We start from the raw sequence: 19457 nt of genomic DNA, 5'->3' as shown, positions 1-19457 counted from the left end.
TTCCCAATGTCTAATCTAAATCCCACCCTATCCATTCCTAGTACACAAATACATCCCCTTTCCCCCAGCATATTTGAAATCCGTTATCGGGTCTTTGCTCCTTTCCCCTTGTCTAACAGGCTCTGCAATCATCTTCCCTGACCTGCAATCCCGAGAGCTGGTGACACCCTCCCCACCAGTCTCTGCAACATAGACCAGAAAACAAAGGTTACATTGCATGTCCTGCGGGGAATGTGCCTCACAAGCAGCAAGCTTCTAGTGCTTTGCACTTCAAGTGCCTTCCCCGAGGCCAGAAGCCAGAGCAGCTAGAATGATTTTCCCTTGGAATTGCTACATCTTACACATGGTACAGGCACACCACCCCTGCCTGCTCACCTGAGCCAAGACTTCCCTTGCTACTAGCATTTCTCATAGTGACCAGACCCAACTCCTCCCAGCTTTCTTCTTCTTACAGACCCGTCAAACTCTGCTCACGCAATCATGCTGCACAACAGCAACTAAAGACTGGCAGAACAGCTGTCCACAGCAGTCCCCAGGTGCCCAAGAGGTGCAACATAACACCATGCTTGGAGTGGAAGAGAGAAGTTCAAGCAGAAAGATCCAGCCCATAGCTTTATGTAGTGAGAAGCATCTAGCAGCCAATCAGCTCGCTAAGAAGGTAAGAACACAGGTGCTGGCTGTCCTTACCTGGTCCAGTGTGCTTCAAAGAAGGCAGAGTAGTATACAATGGTGGGCAGAAGAGCAGAGAAGCACCACAGCAGCAGGGTGGGGAAGAACTGGGTGATGATTGGGTTCTGCAACAAGGCAAAGAAATCACAGGTTACATAGTGAACCAGCTCTTATGCCAGCCAAAGGTACAGTTGCCTCTGCTGATGCCAAGGCCCCAGCACTGTGATTGCCACTGCAACCTGTCCGGGCTCAGCACCTCCCTCATGGTCAGGTTGACAGGACCTGGGGAACAATGACAATCTCTCTCCCTATCCCCAGCTTTGTAGGGGATATTGTGCCTTGGGTTGGTTCCAGAGTTACCCACCCTACACCTGTCTCCCAAGTCCTTACATTGAGGTACTCCACAGGCTTGGTGACATTGAACTTGTCCATAGTGGTGATGATGATAGCAGGAGTGGTAAGAAAGAAGAGAAGGATGAAGAGGACCACATTAATCACAAAGCAGCGGATCCACCATATAAAGCCCCGGATGGAGAGGTGTTCCCTGGGAGGGAGAAAGAGGGCATCAGGATGGCTGCACAGGGCAGAATACCAGGTGTGGGGCTTTGCATGCACACCACAGCCCAGCCTGGTGAACAGCACTTGGGGTGCCAGCCCAAGGCTTTCCCCCTCCCAGTCAGATCAGACCTCTAGCTCAGCCAGGCTGGGCTTCAGCAAGAACAGCTTAGTTACTGGAGGAGCAGATGGAGAGGGGAAAAAGGGAGGGTGTGCCCCCTTCCCACTGGCAGGGCCACTGAACCCTAGAGAGCTGCTCACCAGTAGATGTTCTGTGGGTCAGGAGCATAACTGACGGTCCAGTTGGAGACATGGAGGGACTCGCTGCAGGAGGAGGCTCTGGGCTCCCCACGGCATGCACAGCCCTGGCACTTACAAGCGTTGAAATCTTTGAGGATTCTGGACAAGAGAAAGAGGGACACACTGACACAAAAGGCTGGCAGGACAGGCCAAGGGGATGCCTTCTTCTGATTTAAAGCAAAGGCTGGGACAAGTCACCTTCTTGGGGAGGACGGGACCATCTGCACTCACATGGCTGTGATGGTCTCATTGTGGAAGGTGACAAAGGCCATCCCCAGAGGCTTTTCATTAACCTTCTCCTTCTCCCGCTTGTAGTCATCTTTGAGCTTCTCCTCCAGCTTGGTATAATACTCAATGGCCTCCACCTGAGCAGGAGGACAGAAGTCAGAGGAGAAATGATCTGGGGACCCAAGCCATGGAACACCCAACTTCTGCCCAACACCTCCAGCACTCCCCTACCTCCTCACAGCCCCTGATAACACAGCAGCACAGGTGGCCACAGGGCTTGGGGTTGATCATGGATGGGGTGTTGTCCTTGCTCTGCAGGTTGGTGAAGTAGATTCGTCCACGCTCAGCTTTCTTCCTGAAACACGAGAGTGGAAGAGAAAGAAAGAGGGTGAGTCATAAAAGCTCTGTGGCACCAGACTTGATGGGGTTATCAGGAACATCTGCCTTTTCTTCAAAAATAGAGGTTACCTCTCTGCATCAAGGAACATCAGCCGGGCAACATCATAGCAGGGGCGGGCCTCCAGGACAGTGCAATTGGCATAGGCCTCCCTGTGGAGAGAAGCATCAGTTCATCACAGCTGGCACCAAAGGTACCCCCCAGCCAAACTCCAAGTGTTCAAGACTTCTCTCTGGCCCTGAGAAGAGTGTCCTGGGCAGAGTACAGTAATGCATACCAAGACTTTGCAGGGGAGCCTGCAGGCTCTGTCCCTTACAGCAGATGTGAAATACAGGGCAAATGCTACATCCTTTAGGCTTTGGAACAAGAAGCCTTTCTGGACTTCTGCCCTATAGCAGCTAGGAGCCTTTCTGACCCCACACTCCCCCCTATGCCTTCACAGACTTGTGGTCAGAAAGAGGCAGAAGGGTTCCCAAAGGGTACAAAGCATTTATTTTCTACCCATGGTGCTTCTAAATAAACATGGTCCTGAAAGTGAAGTTCTGACAGAAGAGGAATTTAATTTTCTTGTTACACATATATACTTTCTACAAGGACTGTGATCAGGGCAGCAGCACAACATCCCACAGTCACTGCTTGAGCACCTCCTGCCTGTATCTCATCTGTGAACTTAACTACAACTCAAGACATGCCCTGTCCATTGCTTAGCACACTGACACCCTATGGCTCTACAAGAGATGCCTGAGCCTTTCCCAAGACACAAAACAAAGGACACTTCAAATTCAGATAAAAAGCAGAAAAATAACAGTGACAGACCCCAAATAAAGGTATTCACTGATTTTGCCTAGCTCTATGCTCTCAACGTATTATTGCCATTCCAGATAACACTAGTACTATCCTAATAAAAACATCCCTGTTACAGAGCAGTCTTTAGGGACACAGTGAGACTTACTCAAAATGCTTCTTGATCTTCTCTGGCTCGGCATATTTTGAGATCCCATTGATAAATAGAGTTCGCTTAACCTAGAAAGAAGAGAAAAGGGAGAAGACAGGTAGGTGTGGATGGTGTAAAAGACCAGATTGCACCAAGACCCTCTCCCAAGACCTGTATCAGTGATGAAAAAGGGTGGCCCCATCAATTCTAGCTACCAGGGCTCCCTTTCTCCTGTGCTTCTGCAGGTTGTAGTCATCCTGCACCTGGGTGCGCTGCAGATTGACAGGTTAGGGACTTACTGCAGTTTCCTGAACAGAAACATGGCTACCCTTCAGAAATTAAGAAGGTAAAAGCAGCTGGAACAACCTCTAAGGAAGAATGGAGTCCTTCCACATGTTTACCCAGAGCAGGCCTCTCCTGTTTCCCCACAGGCAGTCATGGCTGCTGCTCTGGAGGTGATCTGCCTTTGGCCAGGCAGAATAAAAATGGCCAAAACATGACAGCACTAAATTGCTGTGGAAATTGAGGTGCTCAGCATTGTCTCCAAGGCTACCCGACTTGACCACAGGGCATGGGAGAATGTTCCTGGGAGAGTGGCCAGATCACGCTCACCAAGTCATCCTCTTTGTAGCGCATCTTGGAAGTGTGCCGGCGCATGCTGTACACTGTCAGCAGCAGGTACAGGAAAGCAAAGGTGGTGTGCAGCCACAGCAGGTTATTCCTGTCACAAGGGAGACCACAAAGGTCAATGCAAGGTTGCCACTACAAGTCTGTGTAAGTCTTGTCAGGCCCTGAAGGCACTGGGGGCATAAGTGTATTCAGCATAGCACACAGATGCCCTACAATAAATTCCAGGAGCTCAGCCTGAAAAATGGAGCAGGGACATTAGCCTCACAGCAAGGGGAGAAATATAACCTTAAAGGAGATGAGCAAGAGAACATTTACAAAACACCCCTTGAGGGCCTCAATTATCCATCCCACCCCTGCTGAAACATACCCAGACTTCAGGTTGGCGATAGTTGTCCTCCCAAAACTGTAGGCATTGTTTTCTAGAGAGAAAGAGGCAGACACAAACATGGTCAGTTATACGGAGAGGGACAGAGCACCACTAGAGTGAGCTACAGCAAGAGCATCACCTGCAGAATACCTAAAACCCCAAGTTACACAGGATGATCCTGTGAATGCACTATAGTCAAAGTGAGACAGCAGTTAGGGTTTGTCTGTGTTAGTCTTGTCCTGCCCTCCACTGCTACCCACTGGCCTGGAACAGTGTCGAAAGCAGATGCCCCAGCCTAGCCAAAGGCTCCTTGTTCTCACCTAGAAGGTCCCCTGAGAAGTTGACAGGTAACACGATGCCCACAGAAAGCACACCCACGACCACCAGTAGCCCAATGATGTGCCTCTGGAAGGACAGGTAGTGCACTGCATCAACCCCACACTTGTCCCGGATCTCATCATCCCTGCCAAGGAGAGAAAAGCTGTCAGGCAATTTTCTACATTTCGTCAAGTGCTGGGGAAAAGTACAGGGTCACAGTTACCCTCCTGATCTGAACACACACAGCACCCCTTGTTCTACCCTACAGAGCGGTAGCCAGACTCTGGATTTGGGAGCCCAGCACTCAGCCTTGAAGCAGCCTGGGCAGAAACCTGCCTGTGCAATGATTACCCAGCCCTGCTCCCCATGGCCCTGCTCTCTGTTCCCCAGGAGAGGCAACTGGACACCCTATACCCTTCAGGTGGGCCTTGCCTTCCTTGCTATGATACAAATGCTGCTATTATCCCACAGCATTCTGAATACAAGTGCTTGGGAGACTACTCCTGTGCATGATCAAGATGAGGCTGTCTCCCTGCATCCTCCTCATAGCCATCCCTGAGACAGCAGAGCCTCTAGCAAGAGTGCCAGGGAGTATATTTGGAGAGCAGGGGGCAGAATTTCTGAGATGGGACTGAGGTGGGTCAGCCATGGGCCTGGGTTCTCTCCTCTGCCACAGACTCACTTTATGACCTTATTTTGGCTTTAGGACTCCTCACATAGTCCTGTCTTCGCTTGTCCTCTCCAGAGGACAAACTTGTGCTCTTCAGAGAGGGGGCTGCAGCAAGGGCAGTGACTTCATGAAGCCGTACTGCACTGGGTGTCCCAACAACCCTGCACTGCCCCTCCTTCCCCATGTGGATCCCCCATACAGGTCCTGGGGCACTCACTTTATCCTGAAGATGGCTGTCAGCCAGGAACAGAAACCCTGTGCAAAAAAAAAAAAAAAACAAAAAAAACACAAAAAACCAGGACAGTTTCACAACACTCTGTATTCCTTTATCCCAGCTCCCTCCTTCAAAGGTTCCAGGGACCAGGCTGGTGTCCTTGCACCTCCACATACTTGGCTCCAGGTGGGCAGACCACAAGCACCCAGATGTGCAGAGCCACAGATGGGCCACGGTGAAGGAGGTGACAGTGCTACTCCATGGAGCACAACACAGGCTGGACTCTGCTGTATGGCTGTCCCCTACCAACTGGCAGCCCAACCTTCCAGACAACCCACGGGCTCCTGGCTAATATGAAAGCTCTCCAAAGCCATGGCATACCCAGAAAATTCAGCATACAGGTACTTCAGCCATCATGCTGGACAAGAGAAACTCTGTAAGGACTGGGAAGGTAGGCTGGGCCAAGGCAGTGCTCCTCAAAGAACACCTGGGGGAGCTTCACCCCCCCATCCATCACACCCATTATCCTCCCCTTCAGCAAGGAAAAAGCCAGTAGAGAAGACCCCAGTGTGAGGAAGAGCTGGCAAGTAAGTATTGTCTGTAATGCTGAGATTATAGGCCAGACAGATGTCTGTTAAGCCACAGTGGTGTAGAGCCTATTTATCTAAGCACATGTCTAAGAGCTGCATAGCTCCTTGAGCTCTATATCACACTCACACACTACAAGATGTGTCACTTAAGGCCCAGGAACAGGCAGAAGTGTTTCTTCTGAAGAGCCCCTGGTTCAGCCAAGCTGTGGGTTCCTGGCCCCCCAGGAACCCAGCTGTGGGTTCCTTGCCCCAAAGGCAAAGCATTTGACTCTTGTAATCTTGTGGCTACTCACGTTGTCCCTCTGGTCGAAGTCCACAGAGCTGGAGACGGAGGTGAGACGCTCGTAGCGGTCACGGTTGTCAGAATGCAGGGCGGAGGCTACGCTAAAATGACAAGTGGGAGGTGAGGGAGAAAGTTAGAAGATGCGAAGAGGCAGCCTGGCCAGGAACCAAGAGCACCCAGGAGACAAGGGGTTAATTCAGGTCAGTTTGCACCCGGCGAGATGGAGAGAGGTAAGATCAGAGGTAGCAGTAAAGAGAGAACCCTCCTCAGATGGCATGCTGAGCCAGGCAAAGCCCATGGGCTTAGCCCATGGATGCTACTTGTCAGGCACCTTCTGAAAGGCACCCAATACTATTTTGCAGTCCCTGCAAGAAGAGATTGGCAGAGGCTGCCACAGAGGAGAGGTGAGGTCTGTTTAGCACAAGGTTTGGACAGCAGAAAGGAAGTGAGAACTGGAGGCTGCCACAGCCCCTCTGGTTCTGGCACAGCTGGAGAGGCACTGGGAGCAGCTCCTGTCCTGGAGGACCTCACTCATCTTCAGGAAGAGGAAGGAGTCTTGTGGTCTGCATCCTGCTATACCAGTCCTCCTCACCCTTAGTGCTTCAGTGCAGGAGGAAAAATTCAGCTGCCTGGAGCAAGGCTCAGTGCAACCTGCTTCCCAGCCTCAGCTGAGCCTCCAGCCTGGAAATCCCTTGAGCAGGAGCAGGACAGACGGCTAGAACAGAATGTCTCCATGCTAAAGGACAGGAAAGCAAAAGGGGTGAATATCACAAAACCGCTTTACTCCAGCCACAGGCAGGGACCTAGATTAAGATCCTGCAGCAGAAGCATCCAAGGCTGACAACAGCCTCCACTACAAACAGAGGCAGAGGGCAGCTGGAAAAGGAGGCAAGAAAATGGTCCAGAGATCTAAATTAAATAGCACTTGCAAAGTGACAACAGCAGGCTGGGATCTCGGAGGTGCAAGAAGAGAGATGACTGACCTGAAGGCTAGAAACAAAGGGAAAAAAACAAATGAAAATATGGTCTCCCTTCAGTCAGTACAGGCTCAAGAAGGGTAAGATGGGCAAGAACAAAAAGAAACAGCTGCTGAGAGACAAGTGCTAGAGAGGAGGTGGATGACACTATGGGAAGGAGAACAAGCAGAGATCCTCTGAACATTCAGAAGGAAAGTGGATGAGACATGTGGCCTCTCTCAGAGCAGAGTAGCACCTGCTGAATCCCCAGTTCCTAGGTGGAAGTAACAGAGACAGGGGAAAGGAGATTATCTGAAGGTCAGGGGACTACAGGAGTGCAGATTAGACAGCGGTGTGCTGCCTTGCCACTGCACAGCCCAACACTCTGCTCTGCTGGAGGTTCAGAGACAGCTTCAACCCAGCTTCCAAACCTTCAGCCCTTTATAATCACAGAGGCCTTGCAGCTAGGCACAGAGAGTGAGGGTGAATTTCTGCTGAAGAGAAATTTCTGTCCTGAGGAAAGCACAGCATGATGACACCATGAGCTTTTGGTTAACTAGGATACCTCAGCTCTGTGCAGGGGGATGCAGTGACAATAATCAGAACGACCTGAAGTGTTTAGAAGACAGAGGATGCAAAACCTTGCCAAAGATGGAAAGCTGAATAGGGAGCTCCAACAGCAGGTGCACCTGGATGGAGACTTTTTAAAGCAAAGCACTGACACTGCAAGTGGGCGAAAGCAAGATTTCCCCAAATTAAGATTAAGGTGGGACCCTGCATGATGCAGGTTTGGTGCAGGCCCAGCCAGGAAAGGAGAAATACAGGATCTGAGGCACAGCTAGCCTCAGGCTGAAGGAATCACAGGCTCCAAGAGGGTAGGCCAGGCATGCTGTGGTAATGGCTTGCTGGGGTGTGAAGCTGGAGGTGGTTGCACAGGTGGCAAGACCCACAGGGCTCTGTGATCAATTCCCTCATACGCAGAGGTGCAAGTGGGTTGATATGACCTCCCAGTGTGGACCGAGTTGCCAGCTGAGACTGTTGATGGCTACTGCAAGCTCTGACAAGTCACAGGACAAGGGCACTTGCTGGTTCTCAGGGAAAGGGAACACATCAGAGGAGGATGCTCTCTCCTGCAAAGAACAGTGTTGTACATCCAGAGGCTGGGAGCACCAGGTGACATATATGTGTTCCTAACCCACCACCTGTCACTGCACTCCCCAGCAGAGAGCAGTGGGATGGGAATGTGCCATTAGCCTTGAAGGAGCACAGACAGAATGAGACTTCCTCACTGAGTTCTGCAGGTTTTTGGAGGCTTCTGGCTGCTAACACTGTCCCAGCTCATGCAGTAGCTTTAGGGGTGGTATGTGTGGTGTGTGTAGAGCAGATGGCTCCAGTAAGCTCAAATGAAAAACTGGAGCAGGAAGAAGTGGCCCCCTGGAGACAAGCACTTGTGAGGATAAATGAAGTAGCCCCCTAAAAAATCCTCAGAGCATGATGGCTCTACGACCTCTACCTTACTCCCCCCACAAGATGTTAGCGGTGAAAAGTTGCCAGACACACCTGAAGCAGGGCCAACCACTAGTGAAGCAGTCAAGCATGAGCAAGAAGTCCCCTCTGTGCCATGTACCACAGTGACCACTAGTTCTGTTTTAACAACTTCATCTGCTCTGCTCCCAAGGACTAGGATCAGCTGCAGAAAACAGGCATATTCTTGAACCCCCTTTAAGGCAGTAGCAGGCCCCTGCTTGGAAGTGGGAAAAGGAGGCTGCAGCTTGCTGCCCTGGCCTCAGGCACAAATCAGTGTGGCTGATGACCATGGCAGTCTATGCACTGCCAGCTGATTGTCCTCTCTGCAGCACATACCACCCAACCAGTCAGCAAGGCACAGGCGATGGTCTTTTCTCCAGCACAAAAGCAGAAAGAAAGATGTACGAACAGGGAGGACAGTCCATGGCAGGGCTTAATGGGCACCACCAGGCCAAGGTGACGAAGGATGCTTTAAGCAGCACTGAGGCAAAAGGTTTCTTCCAGAGGAGAAGAGAGAAAATCAAGGCTGCTTCCTTGCTGGGTGTGGGTTTAGGTGTCAAGAGACAAGGGCCAAAGGTTGTCTTGGTCCCAGCAGCCTCATGGGGTAAAAAGGAAAGACAGTACTCTTGCCAGATGCTCTTTGTGCATCTGCTTACCTTTGCAGATGGTGAGGGAACAGTTCTTGTGGCAACCTGGCACAAGTAGGACCAGGCAAAGTAGCCTCCCCTGCACCTGGGTGACCTGAGTGTACTGTGGGCTCAGGCAAGCAAGTCTGTTCACCTCCATCACAAGGCAGGATAGCTGGACACAAGCAGATAGAGCAGGGCATGTGATACAGCACCCTCTGCCTCGGTCAGGACTGAGAGCTCCCTGGCACTGCTGCTCTCAAGGAGCATTTAAGGGCTACTAGGGGAAAACCAGGGTGCATTCAGCTGTGGTAGTGGATGACACAAAGGGGAGGGAAAGAAGAGCACAAATCCGGCGAGAGACAAAAATTCATGCCCAAACTCCCAGACATTTAGATTAGTTCACAAGCAAGACAACTGCAAGAAAAAAGGAGAGAGAGAGGTTGTGAGCAAGAAAGAGAGAGGAGATGAGACCCTGAAAAAACAACATACTATTCCCGCTCCTCTCTTTCCGTCTCCCAGCGTCGGCGCCTGGGGGCACAGAAACAGAAAGGTAGAGGTTACAACCACAGGAGTAGGTGCTGAGTTCTCCTCTTTTGCAGGGAAGTATGCATCCAACATGGCTCCCCATCATCCTGAAGAAGAGAAACCTGCCTATGGTCAGGCTGGAGAAGACATTCCTTCCAGAGCCCAGCAACGCATCAAGTTACAGCAATCTGGAATATCCACTTGTCCAGGGGTAGAATGCTTTGCTGCCAGCTGAAGTGAAGCTGGCTTCACTGGGAAAATGACCTGGCTCCAGATGATGGACATTGCAGGGAGCTCCTGAGTGATGGGGAGTAGGACAGACTGTAGGGACTGCCTGGCTGCCATCTGAGCTCCCCTTCCATATATCTCCTCCCCACCCAGGCAACAAACACACATGCACCCCCATCCTGAAAATTTCATCCTACCCCACAGATGAGCCAAGCAGCATGGGCTCCTCCCTGCAACCACAGTCCTGTTGATCCACAGCTTGATCCACATCCACCCTGTCCCTTTCCCTGTGCTCACCAGCTCTCCCTCTTTAAACAGCTGGCACTCCTCTACTTTTCTGCCTACAGCCATTGCTGGTTCTCCCTTGCACCCAAGGTGCTCAAGAATTGCCTCAGAGAAAATCCAGCCCTCCTTCCCCACCAGAGGTCAGAGCTGCGCAGTTCCCATAGCTTCCTGCCAGCACCTGGATCCAGACTTCTTAACCCTGCTGCCCTCTCCCCAGTGAGGTCTCCTATGATTATTCCTTCTCCTTGTTTCCCTTCCAGTACCTCTGTACAGTTGATTTCCCCAGCCAGACCAGGAAATGATGGGCAGAGGAGCCACAGGGACACAGTTGCTTATCTAACCTTATCCAGGACCACTTAGTTAAACCAGAAGAATTCCTGGTTTGACGCTGGAAAAAATCAATTCTTTCCACTGCTGTGCAGGGAATACTCCCTCTGCTGTGGAGCTGCCATCTCCAATGAGCCCTGGCTTTTGCTGACAGACACTGTAGCCCACAAATGAAGGAAGGAAGGATCCACAGCCAGACCAGGATCCACAGCCAGACCAATTCATCGGCATTTGGGATGCGAGCTAAACTCGCATCAGCACAACAGTACCACACCTGGAAAAGCAGCATACTACTGTCAAGTGCTCCTAACAAGAACTGCATCCAGTAGAGTCACAAAGACACCTTAGAGGTTTAACAAAGCCTTTACTGTGGCAGCCCTCACCCTTCCTGTGACCTCTTGTTCCTCTCCTCCCTCCATCTGCTGTTCCTCTGTTAGGGCCCCTGCACATCACTGTCACTGAAGGGATCATAAGTGATATGGAGCCAGCAGGGACCACTCCGTGTGTTGGGAGAAGAATGCTGTAACAAAAAAGCCAGTAAGTGGGGATTTATTCCTGTTCCTGGAGCTCAGAGGATGCAACTGGCACATTTGCCTCTCCTCTCCAGCTGCTCAGGCACACAAAATAGGATTTATCCCTTCTGCCTCACAGCAAGGAGGGGCACTACTCATATCTTAGTCCCTTACCACTCTCCCATGCTTACCTGTCAGCATCAGTCACCAGGGCCAGGCGTCCATAGTCCCAAGCAACTTTACGCAGAATTGAAAAGACAAACAACAGTGCCTGAAAGAGACCAAAAAAGAAGCTGTGAGAAAAGGCATATCCAAATTTGTCCTTGTTCTCTGCATGCAGAGTCACAGGAACAAGGACGGTAGGAGGGGATATTAAGAGCACACTGAGAGCACAAGTTCCCCAGGACTGTTAAATCAGACTATCTGGACAGCCGTGGGAAACAGAGGTCCAGGATGCAACACACAATAGCTAAGGTAGCTCCACAGGATCAAAAGGCCATGAGGTTCCTAGAAGTCAAAATTATGGCTATATGATTTGTGGTCCCACAGCTTCTAAGGAAGAACATGCAAAGCCACTGGGTGGAAAAAGCTGCAGGGACTTGGCAACATAAGTGGGAGTTTTGGGATTCAGGACTCACCCAACATCACCCCCATCCTGCAACACCCTTCCATGGGGCTCAGTGTGGTACTATTGGAGATGAGTCAATAATGGCTAAACCCACAGTGTCTAGGAGACATGATCAGGGCCAGAATGCCAGCCAGCAGCAGAGTCAGGGATGGCATTTGGGGCCCTCAACCCTAATCATCTGATCACCATCCTTATTTCATGGTTAATTAGGGGAGAAGGTGTTGAAGCAACAGTAGGTAGACTTACGAGAAAGCACATAAAGTCAAGGGCTAGGACGGTGGGCACCCCACCAAAGGGCAGCCCCTGCAGCACAGTGCTGCGGATGCGTGCACTGTAGCAGTAGTCCTTGGTAGTGCTGTTGTTGTTGTTGCATGTGGGAGTTTTGCAGGGGGCCCCTACTGAGCCCAGGGTGGCAATGACGTAGGGAAGCATCTCTACAGCTTCATCGTCTTCCCTGGGGAAAGGAGAGAAAGAGATGGTTAGATGCGTGCCAGTTTGATGACAATGTAGCCCTGCTGGAGTTGGGGGCCAACCTTGCCTGCCTGCTTGGGCTTCTCTGTGCTACAGGATTTTCCTGGGACCAGTATCCAGGGACAAGGTCATCTGAAAAGCCTGCTGAGTTCGGTGGTGCCAGAAGAACCCATACGCTTCAGCAGCTATTGTCCCACCATGGAGTCCCAGAACTCCCTTCCTCAGTGTGTCCACTCTCACACCACTTAGGTGCATCTGTCTCACAGACTAGTTTTCTTCCTGAGAACATGGTGTCTCAGCTCCCCCTCCTCAGGAGGGAAAGAGTTTAGGTACAGGAAAAAGTGAAAGGGTGGAGTGGATGGGGCATGAAGTCACGTCTGGATGATAGAAACCAACTGCTATAGGACAGTTGCTGCATCATGATCTCACAACTTCCCTTGCCTCGCTCCATAAAGCCATTAGCTTTATTAGGCTGAATCATCACACTCTCTTCACCGCAGGCCTCAGCCTCCAGCTCCCAGGGCACCCATCAGGGGCTGGTCACACCCCCTGCTTGTTTTCTCTCCTTCCTCGGACTTGGAGGCCATTTAGATGCAATCATACAGGGTACAAAGGAGGCTTAGGCTCTACTATTTAGATGGTCAAATATTTTATTTATATCAGTGCCTTCCCCAAACTGTTACAAGACCCACAGTGGCACGCAGGTCAGCATCACTGCTTGGACGTGGGGAGGTCCTCCTCCTGTGCAGAGCAGCTCCATAAGAAACACAGAGATTATTATGGTAGCAATGGACAAATGCAAACTGAATAGCTCAGAGAAGGACACGCTGACAGCAGAAACACAACCGCTTTTCAGAACAGGGCTGAGAAAATCCCATCAGTAGCAGAAGGAACAGTGCTAACAGGAAGATCTATACAGGCTTTTGATCCCTAAACCATTCCTCTTAACCCAGCATCCACAAACCACCCCAAATCCTTCACTACAACCGTGAAACACACAAAAAGGATGGATAGCGCAGTATCACTTCTGGGCAATGCCTGTTTTGTTTTTTTCTTTGTTTTTTTTTTTTTTTTTTCTTTCCCCAGAAATGCCATCCCTCAGGGCTGGGCAAAAGAGCCATCGTTTGCCCAAAGGATGAGAAAGCTGCCACCAGCACTGCCCTTCAAGCTCTGCAGTGTTTGGTGACATTAGCAGAGGGGATGCAGGGCCCTTACCTCCAGCTCATGGGTATAATCCTGGCCCTCTCCTGCCTGGCTGCAGAGATTTATCAGCATCACAGCACAACGCTAGCTGGAAAATGACCACAAAATGATTTGCTGTGGTGACCTAGAGAGCTCCACTTCAAAGTGATGCCTCCCAGATCAGCTCCAACGGGTGCACAGCTACAAACCAGCTGAAGCACCAATGACAAAGGGCAGCCTGAGAAGCAAAAGCCCAGCTGGGTATAGGCATTGAGAGGGGGTCAGCCAAATTGGAAAAGCCACAAAGCAGCCTGTTAAGACATAATTCACAGGTACAGAGGTGGAGCAGGGCTGCCTAGGGCACAACAAGGGAGCAGAAAAGCAGGAGAAAAACAAGCCAAGACATGAAATCACAGTTGGGAATAAATCAGGAAGACAGGATAACTCACCCAGGCTGAATTAACTAGAGACTTGGAAGCTCTAGGGGAATTATGGGAAAAAATGATGGCATGAGACTCAAAGGAATGTCACACACTTTGGAGCACAAATGGTTACACCCCTCTGTAAGTGCAATCTAGATGAACTGAATGAAAAAAGAAATATCTCTCAATCCTCTTTTTGGGAACCTTGTAAACTTTTAGCAATGACTTCCAGATTTTGAGTAAAGACTACAATCCTACTGTAACACCACAGCCTTGAGTTCTCCTTCTATAGTGAAAAAGTCAAAGAAGAAAAGCATTTGCTTTTTCTAGACCTACTAAGTTTACTCCTAAGTGCTCTCTCCTTTCCAGGACACAAGGTGTCTTCTAGCTTTAACCACTCACCCACACATTCCTAACGCATCCTCTCTTCTGACCCTATGGAAAGGTGACCAGAACCACTTACACCATCCTGGGTAAGGAAATGACCTTGACTGCCAGAACAGCACCCTCATGCTCTCAGTATCTCTCCTTATACTACTCCTCACGTGGCTGAGCACAATTTAATTCTCTGATGGCATCTTTGCATATTGAAGAAAAGCATCTCTGTCCTCAGCCTGCAATCCCACAGTCCTGAGTATCCAAGGTAAATTAGAAGCCAGCCATGTCCCAGAGCAAATTGCTCCTTCCAATACACTTGGCTGCATGCTTCTCAACTTCTCACACCACTTCACTACATATGGTGTCACTATGGAGTCACTTCCTCTTGACAAATCTGAATGACCCCAGGGTATTGGTAGATTTTAGGAACCTTGCTGCATATTACCTTTTCTGGGTCATTAATAGCAAAGGACCTCATTCCTCTGCTCTTGTCACATTAAAATTGCTAGTTCACTCCTTGACTTTGGTTGTGGAATTTCAGCCAATTTTTGAGCCAGAACTCTATGTCTCTTCCAGTAGACAATTTTCTTAACAGTTTTCTGTGAGAAATTTCAGAGGTTTTCTGAACATCCAAGCAAGTTACACAAGTCTGCCAGATGCTGTTATTTTACCACAGTATTGAAAGACTTGCAACAGATCAGGGAACTATGATTTTTCTCTGCAGACACCAAACAATTTACCTCATTCTTGCATGCGTTATAGTCCCATTTTTCCAGTAGTCTTTCTTAAAAGAAATGAGGCTCATATGCTCAGATTGCCCACAACCCTATCTAAACATTATTTATACAAACCATTACATACTGAAGACAAATTCTGCAAGCCTATAGGTAATTTAAGATACATTTCAGAGAGACAGTCCCCAGAGATAAACTTTTTCCTTGAAGCCTAGAGGATGGATTGGATATAAATCTTCCTAGCCTCTTCAGTAACCCAGCCAGAACACCCAGCAATGGAAAAGATGTGGCATATACCCAAGGCTTACACTGCCTTTTCATTAGCTGAGTCAAGAGGCACAGAAGTAGTCCACATCATTCTTAGTTATGCAACCTCCCACCCAGCTGGTAAGCACAAGGAACTCCCCATGGAGACAGAGGTGCTTCAAGTTTGTGGGAAGCTGGGAAAAGCTCGCAGGAATGTTCAGCACACTTGTGCCCTTCTAGTTCTCCCAGCTGCAAGAACATCTGGCAGCAGGCTGGAAGTGACCTGCCATTATATCAATTTTGGTAAGACTTACCAGGGTTCTTCTGGGGTTACTTATTTAGGCGTCTAAGAAAAATGCTTTGGCAACCAATATGGCAGTCTTTATCAATAGTGCCTAGCTAGTACCCTTCACCAAAGGCCTTTCCCACGAGCACAGGAGACTGGCTGGTTTTCCCAGGCACAGTGCAACCCATGGGCCTGGCAGTACTTCTTTCCTTGCATTTGGTTTGCACCTTGGTCTCAGATGCTCACTCCAGGGGACTCTCTGCCCCCACCCTCAGCCAGGCAGGGCACGCTCCAATGTGTCCTGTGCTGCAAGGTACAGGGCCAGCCCTGCAGGCAGCTGATATTAGGTACGGTGTTTCACTCAAAGCACAAGCAGGGAGGAAAGGTGGTGCTTGCAGCACGCACAGTCTTATAGTACAGAAGCACAGTTCCCAATTATGAAAAGAAATCCCTTCCAGCAGTGTGGGAGGGATAAGGGGATTTTTCTACCAACAGCTGCTCTCTCCAGCTCAAATACACACTGAAGGCAGAGGTAGTTCTAAAAAGCTTTCTGTTTTGATCCCAGTGTCTCCATCTAGGGAAGGACCCTACATGTTTCCTTACACCTTATGTTGCCACCACAGGTAAAGGAGCATCTTTGACCATACAAACTGTGCTGCACTGGAACATGGTTAAAGGTGCCTTTCCTGGTCCCTCCTTCCCCTTAAAGGCTGTAGGTCAGGGCAAGCTTGGCTCAGCCTGGGCTGAGATGCTAACATCAGCATGAGCTCCTGAGCATCAAGAGATGGCACAGGGAGTGGGTGGGAAGCTGCTCTGAGGCTGGAGTGGTGGGAACCAGCTCAAGGTATGCAAGCCCTTTCCTGATCACAAGCATAGCTTGTCACCACAGAATACAGTGGGGCCAAAAGCGCAGTAAGAGCAGGACATCAAACCAGGTTCCATGCAAGCCCCAGAGGCTTACCCTCCTCCACTCTGCATAATTAATGCTGGCTTCCTCAAAACAGCAAAGACACACTTGCCAAAAGGCATTTTCCCCTCTTATTCTGCAATACTGGACTCCATCCCCTTCTCTATTAACAGTACGAAGGAGGAAGAGAGGAAGCTTCTCCCATCCACAGAGAAACTTGTTCCCTATCTCGCGGCATAGCCCCTACATCCCCAGCAGGACCAGCATGTCCACAGTGTCCCCTGCTTTCACCAACACATGTCAGGAGCAGAGGCGTACAGCTTCCTACCTGAAGTCCCTAAAGCACATCCCACCTGGTGCTGCAGCCCCAAGTTCTGCCTGTTAAGCCCTGTGCAAACACAGCCCTGAGAACTGCTGTTCTTGAGAGCTTGGTGGCCTCAGCAGGGCAGGGTAGGACTTCTCCTCCTCCTTGTCTTTGTCCTTGGCCTGCAGGTCAGCACCCAAATGAGGACCCAAACAGCAACCAGGCAAGCCTCCGTGCTCCCATCTATCCATTGCAAAAAGAAAGAAGAAAGAAAGCAGAATGAGGCTGGGAAGGCCAAGTCCTTCACTGCTATGACTGGGTGCAAAGTGTGCATCAGGATGCTTACAGAGTCATCCCACTTGCAGGCAGGGGATTGGGAGGTGCCTGCTGAGGAGGCTGCCTGTCCCACACTGAACTCTGCTGCAGCACTGTAAGGCCAGGGCAGACAACATAAACAGCACTGGAGGTCTTCTCAAACAAAGCATTTCCCATTCTCACCAGCTCACCCTGAAGTCTCTGTCCCTCAAACTCAGCACTCACATCCTCTGCCAAACCCCTGGCACCAGGGGGAAAGAAGAAAGAGGAAGCACTGTGCTGGGACTCAGGCAGGAGTGACGCAGGAGCTGGACAGCTGGCTAACCAGCAGACAGATGCACTGATACGGGCAAGTGTCTGTGTTCCTTCAGCCACACCACTGATGTCAGCCAGACACGAGGAGGTGACCTGAGAAATGCCTGCAGAAAAATATAAATCAATAAAGCGGATGCTTGAGCTCACAGACGGAATGACGTAAGCACACAAGCTATGTTCATTTGTTTTCTCACCACTAAGTGTTAATAACTCCATCTGTAATTAGAACATCGAAATTGTGCTCTAGTAGAGACACATTTGTTTATGGAAATGTGACAGTCTCACAGCAGGCTGGAGCTGCAGAGAGAGGCAACCGGAAACAAGCAGGTCTGGTGCTAGAATACCAAATTTCCAGACTAAAAATAAAGAAACTCAAACCTTCTTAAATCTCTTGGGAATGGCAGGGAGGTAAGGTGTGCTTTCGTTCTCAGACACAGAGGGTGCTGTGGGCATGGCCTGTACCTTTCAGACCTGCTCCTCTGGAGTCCCCTTGGTCTCTGAAGTACCATAGGTAACGCACAGTGTGACCCCAGGGACCTGAGCCCAGAGGATGTGCCACCCTGAGCCTCTGCCTGCCAGGGCAGTACATACCTACCTGCACCGAACACCTGGGGACCCTCACGCAGCAGCTGGCACCCAAGGTTGAGGGAGCCTTCTCATTCTCTCAAACAGTCACCGAGGTTACCTGCACCTAAGTGGCAAAGTCCAGCAGAGCTCTGAGCAAACTGCTTGCAGCCACAAGCAGACCACAGGAAGAACAGTCTGACTCTGTTAAGCAAGTAGGGAATAGCCTCAGGACAGGTGGGGAGAAAGGGTCTTACAAGTTAGCTCAAAGCCTTTCGCAGAGTACAACAGTTAAACAGGGAAAATACCACTCTTGGTGCAGAAACAGCAGTGGGAAAGCTGTCCTGCACCATGCCTCAGACCTGGCACAGAGCAAGCAGCCAGCTGAGGGCTGGAGAAGTGCTGATGTGCTGGGTGCAGTGAGGAGAAACGTGATCTGCAGGCCAAGGGGAAAAGCATCAAGAAGCAAATGTGCTACTGGTGCATTTCCAACAAGCCTGGGCAAAGTACTAACAAGCATACAACAGGGATCGGTCCTGTATCAGCAGAAAGGAGGAGGGGCCTGCCTAAGCCCTACATCTCTTTGTCTCCTTTCCATCTCCTCCAGTCAATACAAAGCCCCCTGCATGCTTCACCTCTATGAACCAGGCAACTAGACAACACGCCTGCAAAGCTTTGGTCTGGCAGGCTTGGCTTCTTCAAAGCAAAAACTAAGTGCACTTTTGCCCTGGGTCTGAAGTCCTCCCAACTGGCTTTGCACCAGGCCTCAAATATCTACCACTAAAGGGCATCACATCTTTCTTTAGTGTGCATCAGTTCCCAGTCCTGGTGTTGGCAGGTACTGTCACTGTCACAGCCAGCCCCAACCCCACAGTGCTCAGAGCACCATTTTGTGGTGGCTTGCACACTGCTGATTGTGTACATCCCAATGCTCAAGAACCCCTGGTCCTGCTCCCAGCACAACTGTAAGGACTGCAAACTACACGAGTCACCCTGAGCTGGGACGGTGCCTGGGACGGATGGTAGTAGACTATAACAGTGGGGAGCTTTTGGATCCATGTAAAACCCAAGCTTGAGTTTCATGAAGGTCAGGAACCTGTCCACTTCACAACTCAGTCCCTTTCAAAATCACCCAGGATAATCACAAAAGCCTTGCCTTTGAAAATCAGCAAAACACTTCACGCTGCCTTCACCCACTGGAAACTACCTTGCCAAGAGATATGTATTGAGCTCCAAACAGCTAGGTCTTTTTTATGCCTCTTTTTTACAGGAACTCCCTCCAATCTGATGGTAGTGCTTTCGAGTCATAGGGTGCCCTGAACATAATGGACCATGCCAAGAAGGGCTGTACCACAGCCGAAAACCCAGTATGCTGTGGTTCATACTCTTCAATCAGAGCTGGCTAATCTGTCCTCAGCCTGAGGGCAGTTTGGTCTCTCTGGCTCTGCATTTTGCTCCCATGCTGCATGTCTCACACTGCTGTCTTCCTGTCTCAATTTTCACATCCCTGTGGACTCCCTTTGGTGCTCCTGGGAAAGGGGTGTCTGCTCCTGCCTGGCCA

The 19457-nt window shown here is 50.2% G+C and overlaps 1 protein-coding gene across 3 annotated transcripts in view; it reads right to left on the bottom strand.

Annotated features, from left to right (window-relative positions):
- Nucleotides 1-19457, bottom strand: part of TMEM63B (transmembrane protein 63B) — a 49187-nt gene that overhangs the window by 6551 nt on the left and 23179 nt on the right. For 2 of the 3 annotated variants that reach the window (XM_068185441.1, XM_068185439.1), the window contains exons 2-16: nucleotides 12019-12226; nucleotides 11336-11415; nucleotides 9757-9795; nucleotides 6166-6256; nucleotides 5286-5323; nucleotides 4401-4543; nucleotides 4081-4132; nucleotides 3696-3804; nucleotides 3102-3172; nucleotides 2221-2301; nucleotides 1984-2107; nucleotides 1756-1889; nucleotides 1486-1623; nucleotides 1060-1213; nucleotides 688-794 (exon numbers count right to left, since the gene is read on the bottom strand). In XM_068185441.1, the coding sequence (XP_068041542.1) occupies nucleotides 688-794; nucleotides 1060-1213; nucleotides 1486-1623; nucleotides 1756-1889; nucleotides 1984-2107; nucleotides 2221-2301; nucleotides 3102-3172; nucleotides 3696-3804; nucleotides 4081-4132; nucleotides 4401-4543; nucleotides 5286-5323; nucleotides 6166-6256; nucleotides 9757-9795; nucleotides 11336-11415; nucleotides 12019-12204 (1547 nt within the window). In that variant the 5' untranslated portion in view covers nucleotides 12205-12226. The remainder of the gene's footprint in view (nucleotides 1-687; nucleotides 795-1059; nucleotides 1214-1485; nucleotides 1624-1755; nucleotides 1890-1983; nucleotides 2108-2220; nucleotides 2302-3101; nucleotides 3173-3695; nucleotides 3805-4080; nucleotides 4133-4400; nucleotides 4544-5285; nucleotides 5324-6165; nucleotides 6257-9756; nucleotides 9796-11335; nucleotides 11416-12018; nucleotides 12227-19457) is intronic. The other variant, XM_068185442.1, reaches the window with a different exon arrangement.

This window comes from Anomalospiza imberbis, chromosome 3, assembly GCF_031753505.1.
Source record: "Anomalospiza imberbis isolate Cuckoo-Finch-1a 21T00152 chromosome 3, ASM3175350v1, whole genome shotgun sequence".
NCBI classification, from domain to species: domain Eukaryota; kingdom Metazoa; phylum Chordata; class Aves; order Passeriformes; family Viduidae; genus Anomalospiza; species Anomalospiza imberbis.
Note: the sequence above shows the minus strand (reverse complement) of the source record. Positions and strands in the feature narration are given on the sequence as shown.